Source organism: Buceros rhinoceros, unplaced genomic scaffold, assembly GCF_000710305.1.
Source record: "Buceros rhinoceros silvestris isolate BGI_N320 unplaced genomic scaffold, ASM71030v1 scaffold3341, whole genome shotgun sequence".
Lineage (NCBI taxonomy): Eukaryota > Metazoa > Chordata > Aves > Bucerotiformes > Bucerotidae > Buceros > Buceros rhinoceros.
In genome coordinates this window covers 48,380-58,634 of record NW_010395815.1, presented here as the reverse complement: position 1 = coordinate 58,634, position 10,255 = coordinate 48,380, and the positions used below count along the sequence as shown (strand labels likewise).

At 49.4% G+C, this 10,255-nt stretch overlaps 1 protein-coding gene across 1 annotated transcript in view; it reads right to left on the bottom strand.

Moving 5' to 3' along the window:
• Positions 1-10,053, bottom strand: part of LOC104501790 (GDNF family receptor alpha-4) — a 14,250-nt gene extending 4,197 nt beyond the window's left edge. Inside the window, exons 1-3 of the mRNA XM_010145663.1 lie at positions 9,773-10,053; positions 7,020-7,100; positions 3,273-3,618 (exon numbers count right to left, since the gene is read on the bottom strand). Coding sequence (XP_010143965.1) covers positions 3,273-3,618; positions 7,020-7,100; positions 9,773-10,046 — 701 coding nt within the window. The 5' untranslated portion in view covers positions 10,047-10,053. The remainder of the gene's footprint in view (positions 1-3,272; positions 3,619-7,019; positions 7,101-9,772) is intronic.
• Positions 10,054-10,255: the final 202 nt, after the last annotated feature.

The following is a 10,255-nucleotide window of genomic DNA, read 5'->3' as shown; positions in this document are numbered from 1 at the left end:
GCAGGGCCTGTTGGGACAGGACAAGGGGTGATGGGTTCAACTGGAAGAGGGAGATTGAGGTGAGATATTAGGCAGAAATTCTTCCCTGTGAGGGCAGTGAGACCCTGTCCCAGGTCACCCAGAGAAGCTGTGGATGCCCCATCCCTGGCAGTGTTCAAGGCCAGGTTGGACCTTGGGGCTCTGAGCAACCTCCTCTAGATGTCCCTGCCCGTGGCAGGTGTGGAAATAGGTAATCTTTAAGGTCCCTTCCAACCCAAACCATTTAATGGTTTCTTGAGAGGTTTACAGAAGAGAACACATTTGCAAAATCCTCTGCTGCTGTAGCTGTTGCTAAACCAGTTTAAATGAATGTCATTTTATACTCTCCTGCACTCCCCAACAAACCCAGAAGTGGTTTTTATTCCTTTGAGATGAGACACAAGTAGGTGCTTTAGTTAATGTTTCACAGGCTTCCTCTGGGACTTCACGAAAGCTTCAGTCCTGAGAGAAATGTTTGTTTTCTGATATGTGAAGCTGGTTTTTGAGGGAAAAGCTGTTGCAGACAGTGAGGGAATTAATTCTGTATTACCATTATCTGACTCTCGAGTGATAACTTCCCCTAGAGACCTAAACCTTCATTTTGGGGCTGATTTCCTGGAAGAGAGAAGCAATCTGGTCCAGTTTCTCTCTCTTCAAAGATTATGCTTTAAATGTAGATGAGATGAACTTCAGATGAAGGGAAATGCCCAAAGGCTCAGATATTAAATGCTTTAACCATCACCAGGGCTGCTGCTCACACCATCTGCTGCAGACACCCGTTCTCAGGAGACGATTGGACTTTCTGGAGCCTGTGGAGCAAGAAGTTGGTGACATACAGCTCTGACCAGAGACCACTGTGCTTCACATTTCCCATTGTCTGGATCAAAACACCAAACCACTTAGCGCAAAGCAGCTTTGAGTCACACACACTGGGCTTGTTGGGACTGTTGGGGCAGTGCAGGGACGTTGGTGCATTGTTCAGACAGATTACCAGATTGCTCTTTGCATGTGGCTCCCCTGCTAAGCTTGGTTGGATAAACTCTGTAAATCATGCTGCCATCCAGATATTGGCTACCTAATGCTTTAGAGATGAGTCACTTGATGGCACATAGGCATCTAGTGGCATTTGGATGCTGTAGGATGTCTAAGGCATCCATGTGGGACTTTCAGGCAGGACATAGGATGTACTGGGGATTCGGATCCATCTAAACAGGAATCCCGTGGCCAGGTGAGAAGGCATCTCGCACGGCATTTGAGCTGCTTAGGAAACTCAAGCAGGCACTAGCACTGCTGACACTTGAAGGCACAGCCCTGTAGATGACAGCCTGCAGCGTCTGAACTGTGAGCTGGGCACCTCAAGTGTTTGTTCTGCCTGGACAATCTCAGACAAACCGAGCATCTTCCTCCTCCCAAACAGCCTCTTCCTTCCAGACATTTTGTCAGTGCTCTTGGTCGGTGTCAGCACTTTCCTGCCCACTTCTCTTCTCCTCCCCAGACTTCTGGGTTTTTTCTCTTCTTTGTTCCCATGTTTGCCCCATACAGAACCCTTTCTCTTGAACCATGGCAGGCAAACTCTTCTTGCCCAAATTTTTTGGCATTATATAGGGGAGGGAGATCCAGACTGCAGGTTTGGTATTATTCCTGTTAGTAGAGCCCACCCTCCAAGCTGGGAAATTCAAGGGGTTAGAGCTGTGGAGAAGCTGCAGAAGGACTGACCAGCACAGGCAGGGTTAGCCCTGGAGTATTTTACTCTGTTTCTGCAGAGTGCTTTGATTTGTTACTGGCTCTCCTTGTGCTTTCTGCACGGCTAGCTTTGACCCGGTCACACCTCAACCCCTTGCTCCCGCTGTGTCTCTAGAGGATGTTTTATATTACATATTCGGAGACCAAGGAACCAGATAATTAACAGCTGGGCTGCTTGCAGGAAATGGTTTCCAGCCTCCCGGGAAGCAACACTCGCCCCTTTGAACCTCTTCTTCCCTGCTGGGCCTGCTTGTCTTGTTAGGGAGAGGGCAGTACCCCTCCGCTTCCGATTTCCTGGGTTGCCGGGGAAATCTGAGCAAAAGGTGGTGCACCTTGGGGGCTTTGCATCTTTCAAGTCCGCTTCAGATGTGTGGCTCCGTTCTCCTTCATCCATGTTTCTGTGGTGCAGAGGGGTGAGGGAATTAATACCGGTCCATCCTTCCAAGAGGACGCTGCTGCTCTCACCTCCCTTTGTGAAAAGACATGCTTTTTCAATTGTGATTTAAAGCTGATGTGCTAGTAGGGAGTGGCTGCTGGAAATTTAGCTCAGGAAGCCCCAAAGCTCCTAATATTTAGAGATTGGACTATACTGGGAGATGTGTCCTACACTTGCTCTTGTTCCCCAGGTGTCAGCTCTGGGCTGGAACCACCACGTTTGGTGCAGTACAGCTGCTGTTATGGTCTTACATCTCTTACTGACAGCTGAGCTCCACTCCTGAGAGCTGTATGAGGATTAACCCTCTGGAATATCAAAGACTTTTTGAAGAAACAGAGCGATGAAAATAGTAGAGCTGAGGGAAAAACACTTCAGGGGTATGCCTACGAGTGTGCACATTGGGATGGGTCTGTGCATGAGGGCATGTATGGGGCTGAAACAGAAAGAGAGGAGCAAACCACCCATGCCACATAGTACGTGGTGGATCTAGAGTGAGAACTGTGTCTCTGAGACTCTTGTTGCAATCACTAGAACGTCCAGCCTTGCAGCAGAAGGTTGTATTTTTTTCTATATATGATTGATTTTTCTAATAATAAAAAAAAAAGCCATGGTTTTAAGGTATCTACATTTGACTGTTAGGATACCATCCTGTAGGATGCTCTGAGCTAGGGGAGATAGACAGTGAGGAGACAGATTGGTCAAGGTGCCTCCAAGCACCCCACACTATATCCCTGTTTATCTTGCACCTTCCTGGAACTATTTCCATAGCAGGTCTTTCTTTAGGAGCAAAGCCAAAACCCCATAGACAAGGTCTAAAAAACTCTGGCACAAGCGTCTCAAATCTCCTCCTGTCTGGATAGAGTATGAGACAAGGACATGGATCATGGGAAGGAGCCACTCAGGCAATGGCCTGTGCCTGTGGGTTGTGGTGGGGTGGATGCCGGAGGGATGGGCGCCTCCAGGATCCTTCAGGTGGGTGCATTGGCTCTGGTCACCAGGCTGTCACTGGTGGATGAACCCCAGGTTGTCCAAGGGACAGCTCTCCGTATCAACCATCCCGTTGTGTGAATGTTACCTGCAGACGTAGTTTTCCCGGCAGGAGTCCAGAGGCGCCAGGCAGTTGGGCTTCTCCTTGGACTCATAGGAGCAGGCAGGAACGATGGTCTGCCGCCGGCGTTCGGCACAGGCTGTGTCATCACAGGGGCAGAAGAGCAGCTCGTGGGTGTACTCGGGTGGCACACGGTCGAAGAACTTGCGCAGAGCCTTGTGGCATTTGGAGCGGTTGCAGGTGTCGGCCCGGGCCAGACGCCGGATGCAGAATGAGACGTACTCTGTCCGCAGCCGTTGGCACATCTCATCCACATTGCAGGCTTTGGCAGCATCCAGACACCGGTTCACCTGGGTCACCTCGTTCTCAGACCCTGTGGGGTGGTGGGACATGGTGATGGGGTTTTGCGCTGACCTCCCCACCAGCAATGCCACCTTATGCCAAGACCTTGATGCCCATTCTACTCCCACTCATGGCCACCTCAGTGAGAACACCACTCTCTCTGGGAAGGCCAGAGCAAAGTCCACATTTGCTCCCTGTGTCCTGGCAGGACCAAATCCCCTTTCCCAAGAAGTGCCATGGCCACCCAACAAACCTCACACCCCAAAGCCTGCTCCACCAAGCCCCTATGTTTAATGAAATGAAGCTTTGCTCTACCCTGGGCATCTTAAAACACTTTGCCAGAGTGAATTATCCAACCTGAGGCCTGGGAAGACAGCAGTCATTAGAAAGTACATCTTCTTATCATCATGACTGGATCCACCAGCATGATGGGATCTCTTGTAATGGACCTTCTTTTTCCAAAATATTGCTCAAGATCAAGCACAGAGTCAGTGGCAAAGCTGGGTCTCCTGATACATGGGTGGTCTACACTAACCCTTGCACCCCGGTCTCTCTACCCCATGCAGTGAGTGTCCTCAGGGATGGAGGAAGGGTCAAGTCTGGCTTTGGCAGCTGCTGTATTATGTTCATCCCAGGATCTCCCAGCTAAATGAGAGCTGTCTGGGCCTCTAAGTGCCACAACAGTGCTCTGGCTTCCCCCATCCAGACCAAATCTGCCCATCTCCTAAGCAGCAAAACTGCCATCATGGGATGGGCATCAGAGCTACCATCCAACCTGATGCCCCTGGGACCTTGACACTGGCTGCACATGAGCGCATGTGGGTCTCTCCCACACCCTTTGCAAGGTCACCCACCCATTCAGCAGGCTCCCGCAAAATCACTCTCCACTTCCACCCTATTGAACAAGATGAGAAAGCCCCAGATGAGCAGTCTGGGTGGGAGAGCAGGGGTGTGTTGTGGGGATGCAGGGAAGGGGGAGGAAAACTTGCAGTGGCGGGAATGATCAGGAAAATAAAGGAAAAACTGTGGTCACAGATGAGAAACACACTGTCTTCGGTAGGCAAATACAGGTCTCAGTGGTTTATATACCAACAACCTCACTGTGGGGAACAGGTAAGAGGGAAAGGTATTTTTGTCACAGGGCTTTTAGGGCTTCTTCAAAGATGGATGGGGCTCTGTTTTATAGAGGGGGAAAATGTTACAGAGGCCTTGGTAGAAGTCAGTTGAGATATTAGTCTCTCTCTGATTCAACAGATAAGATGAGGGTCCTCCAAGCGTGAGAGCGAAAATGAATTTGAAGCTGTTTTCCACCTCTCTGAATTAAGCCCATGACCTGAAGCACACTAGAAAGACTTTCTCCCCAGCAGAGAAGGACTTTTTCTCAGGAAAAATCCCCAGAATGATAAATTGCCAATGCAGAGTCAAGCCGTATCTTTGGCTGGGAGTTAAAACCAGCCAGTCACTGCTGGCAAGCATTAAAACATCGACAGTCTCTCTGAGCACTTCAAAACTGGCTGCCCTCCTTCATTTTCACTGACATTATCAGATTCTCCTTCTCTGAGCGTTTATTTTTCCTTTTCTGTTGTCCCCGCTGCTTACGGTGAGCTGGAAGTCGAATTCCAAGTTCTGCAGTGATTTTATGGGAGGTGAAACTTTGGCTTGGTGTGTTCTCACCACGTAGGTACGTCCCTTTCAAAGTGCCCAGAGGTGAGTGTTTGTCAGAGCATCAGTCTATGCTGGGGAGCTGTCAGCAAGCGTGTAGGAAACAGTGACTTGGAAGGCTTTCATTGCCCGTTCAGCTAACGAATCACAGGGAACACGCTGCCTTCCTCCTCTTCCCACGCAACAGCAGAGGATGGGCTTTTTAAAATCACCGCCACGATTAAGGTGGAGGGAAATAACTCTGTTTGTACAGTTTTAATAGCGCCTATATGTTGTTTATGTAAAATTGGATTAAAGATACCTGTTGCTTTGACTTGGCATATAGTCATGGGGATGTCTGATGTATCAATGAGCTGTTTGGAATTTCTTTTCTGGTAGATTTGAAAGAGGGTCCTTTGGCAGTGCTGACCGTGATCCTGGCCACTGGGCAGGCACGGGGTGGCAGGTAGTAAGTTATGTTATAGAAGGTGTTAATGAGTATAAACAGGGGGAAAAAAGGTTAAACCATGAAACTTCCTGTCCCCAAATGGGTGCTGAGTCCTTTGGTATATACACCTGCTGCTCTGGGCCCATTCGCTTTGCTGCCCATCTGGTCTCAGTCTCCTTTAAAACCCCGAGAATGCATTAATCAGGCATAAAAATCCCCATCCCTAGATATTGCCGTGCTCTGAAGAGCCCTGTAGGACTTTCAGCAAAAGGAGAAAAACTCCAGTGAAGGTGGCCATGACCCAGCAAACAGCCTTGCAAGCGCTTCTCTTTCCAAGCCAAGTGGAGTCCATAAGATCTGAGGTCAGGGCACACTCCCCTTGCCCTCACTGCTCAGGTCATTGAGGGCTGATGGGTTAATTTGCTCCTGGACATTTTCACATTTCATCATGGGGAGTGCAGGCATCCATCAGCTGCGGGGACCTGCTGGTTTTGGGTGCTCTCCAGCTGTGGATGCTACCCCAGGGTCAGATGCACGCTCGGGAAGAGCTGCAGCAGGGCGGTTGTGCCAGAGACACACGAGGAGTTCGTTACCTGCTTCCAGACAGGTAGTTTGGTAACAAAAAGCACCGCCAGCAAAGCTTCTCCACAGCTGCGGTGCATAAGCAGAGCTGAACACTGGCTTGGCGGCAGCTGTGATGTTGGAGATGGATGGTTTAATAGCTACCGCACTGACCTTTTAGCTGCTGAGCTGGGGGTTCGTGCCCTCCAGGGGGTTAAAAGGTGTCAAGCAGCTCTGCTCACATTATTAAGTGGATTGTGTGATGCAGAGCAGAACGTGGGTCTGAGACCTGAGGTTGCCCTCAGGGCAGGGGGTCAAAGGCTGGGATCAACTGGTAGGTTGGGTCATTGACCTTTTTGACCACAGAGTTTGACCTATGACTGGTGTAAAAGTACATTCTCATACCTTTCAATACCAGAGCAACACCTTCTCAGCAGGGTGCCTCCACCGCACAAGTCATTCACTTGTTATGGAGAATCACCCCACCTGTAATGGCTCATGGGAAGAGGCCTTCCCACCATGTCCTTCAGTCCCAGCCCTTCACAGTATGGACATGAAAAAGCCAAAGAATGAATGTCTCAAGTGTTTCTTCCCAGGACGTATACTTCTACCAACAGTTTAGCACAAGAATCATAAGCAGCTCCTGGGAGAAAGGATCGCAAGATCTCAGCAATACTTTGTGAAGAGACCACAAAGGACTGCCTTGTCCATAGCACTTGATTCCACAGTCTGTCCCTCCTGTTTGAACCAGTCAGTGTAAGAACATCTTCCCACCCACCTACCTGCCGTGATGGATGCCAACCGGACGTAATCAAAGCCCCTGATGAACGGCTCGTAAGGGGAACTCTCCAGTACGTTCATGCCTGGGGTGAAAAGAGAAGTTAGTGAGAAGGCAGCTGAGGCTCCTGAGGGATGTCTGAGACCTACGAGGTTCAAAGATGCAGTGTAGCTTTTCTTGGAGGAGCCAAGGGGACGTGTGCTCTAAAAGGCTGTAGGTAAACGGATACTCAGGGTCACGGGATCTGATATACGGCCATATCCTTAGAGGAGGGAGTAAGATGTAACTGGCTTTAAAATATACATCACAGCTTTGGAATAGAGGAGAGCCTCTCAGGGACCTGCTGAGTTGCAACCCTCTATAGCTCAAGCCCTGGACTCCTTTCTTTATGGGGCTACTGCTGAGGACACCAGACTGTAGCACAGGCTTATGGGCACGGGCAGAGTTCAAGCCACCAGCTCCCTACATACGTGGGGTTTCCATCACCATTCTTGCTGTTTCCTACAGATCCCTCCTGGAGTCAGTGGCCCTCACCTGTTCCTCGGACAGAGCCAGAGCTTTGCAAAAGGACTGCATGTGTGGACACCCACATGCATTTATATTTATTAATACCTCTCCCCTTCTTGCCAACAGCCCTTTTTTACTTGGCACAGAGGTAATGACCCACAAGTCCAGCAGAAACTTCCCTTCTTCATTTTTAAGTTGCTGGGAAGCTAATTTTATTCAATCGGTGCTTCCCTTTCATCCGCTCAATGGTCTGTAATGCCCCGTCATCCTGATGGATACCACAGAATATTATTGAAGCAAACAGCTCAGTATCATTTTTTTATTTTATTAGACATTTAGATGGATATGGACAGCAGCAGCAGATGTACTGGCTGGGATAAAAGGACTGTCAAACCTCACGCTCCGGGCATATGCTGATCACCAGCTGCGGTCAAGAAGAAATGGCTCCCAGGATACACAGCCCTGTGCAATTACCACAGGTGCACTACAAGGCAGCTTTACACCTTCATTGAAATATCTTGCATCGTTACTGACTGGAGAGGGGCCCATTTGTATGTTCCGGCGTAGCAGTTTTATGTCCTGATGATATAGCACCTTATCAGAGAATTGTTATCGGGTTGTCATCGTGTTATTGTGTCTCCAAATGGGAAGGTGGCTAAACACAGGCGTGCTCAAGAGAAGCTGAGTAAATAGTACGCTTTGTAAATTCCCTGAGCACACACTTCCACAATTGATTTTATAAGAGGGCTTCTAGGAAGCTTTTTACAGCCTCCTGGGTATGTATGCTGAGAGACAAAGCTCTACACGGAACATGTGGATTGGCTTCCTTTCTCAGTCAGTGTAAGGACTCTGAAACAGGTGACTATTACGAAATGTATTTCCCTGGAAAAGGCAAGGACATCTAAGATTTAGGGGTGTGAATCTGCATTGCAAATTAACTCAGTGCTTAAAAAAGTGTGGGGCTCACGACATGACTGCAGAGGAGTAGGGTGGAGTCTTGGCAGTCTCTGATAAGAGCCCTGTCATCCCCGCGATGGAGGTCTCAAGCCACTGGGCAGGAAGCCCATCCAACCTGGCACCTTTCTCCAACACTGCATCTGCAGACCCGTGCCTGGCCCCTGCCTGTTCCCAGCACTCCCTGCCATCCCCTCACTGCTCGTCCAGCAGCAGTCCCAGAGCTGGAAGCCCTCCTGACACCACTGTCCTGCACAGCCACATCGCAGATGAACTGTGTCCAAAGCTTCGGGCCAGAAAGATCAGGCAGGAAGGAGTTACGACGCATCCTGGTAAGATGAATGGAGAGGCTGGATTGCCACCTCTTCCTCAGGCTTCACTTCAATGCAAACAAATTCACCTGGCATGTAATTATGAGAAAGATTGGATCCTGGAGGGTGCTGAGCTCCCTTATTTCCCCAGTCAGTTCATCGCACCATGCTCTGAACCCTGCAGGCTGCGGCACCTGAAAGCTTTCCAGGAACTTGATCAAGCAGTTCCCGTTGTAGCAAGCCTGTGCATTATAGTCTCCGTCCTCTTTGTTTTGCTTGGCCTTTTGGCCTGTGCTATCACCCCCGCACTTTTCCTTTCAGCTCTCAGCCAGCAGTGTTTTATTAATCTATTTCGCAGCCCATGGCTGGAAGGTTCTGTTTTATTCCCCGTTTTAATTTTCACGGTGCATAAAATACTCACCAGCCTGACAGGGAAGAGTTATGGCCACTGAGGTGCATTTTTATGATGACTCTTAAAAAATGTCAAAATCCAAACTTACTAAATACTGACTCTGGGAACACTTTAAATTCCAACTTGATGTCAGCAGCCCCAAATCTTCACTAACCCAAAGACACTGGTGCATTTGAGAGCTTCTAAGAGAGTGATTTTTTTTGAGTTCATGCTGTCTTTTCTTCAAAGCCCATGCTTTGTACAGTGCTTCTGAAAAATCCCTGGCTTTCATGCTCTTGGCTAGCATACTTAGATACAAAACATACCATGCATTTCCCTAGCAAAAGACCTCAGGGTATGCTGGGCATGTCATAAAAATGGCCAGGTTACAAAAAACGAAGGAGGTGGCTCCGGTTTTCAGGTTGACTTTCCCCAAAATGTCATTACCGTGGGGATCGGTAGGTCTTGAGAGGGAACAGGATGCTACAGGGGTGACTATTGCCCCCACTTTGGTGCTGGGGAGCTCTGCAGACAGCCCCAGCAGTAATTCCCTTTTAGGAAGGTCATCAGAAACGAGTACCCTGCTTGACTGACCTTCCATCAAAGTGTGGTGGATGCTCCAGTAGACACTCAAGCAGTGCTTCTCCTTTTTCATGCCTCGCTTGCACTTGCAACCGTACAGCTGGCTGGAGAGCAGGGCCGTCACAGTGCTCCGGCACTGGTTCTTGGCATCAGGACCCAGCTTGTTGGCTCCGTTGCCTGCGATGCATTGCCGGAGGGTCCTGAATTTGGCGCTGCAGATGGGGTCATTGGTACAGGACTCGCCTGCTTGAAGGCAGTCCCTGCTTGAGCTGACAGCTTCTGCCATACCTTCTGCAAGAAAACCAGAGAAGTGGTGTGAAGGTGATGGAGCAACCCCAGGTGGGAAATTACTTGCGTCTCCCATGAGCTGGACCAGGCTGAGATGTCTGGCTTCACATCCAGAGATGGATGGAAATCCCTCTCATCACCATCCGCTCTACAAACAACAGGCCTGCTTATGACATCCTTAAGGGTGCAGATCTCTCTGCAACAGGT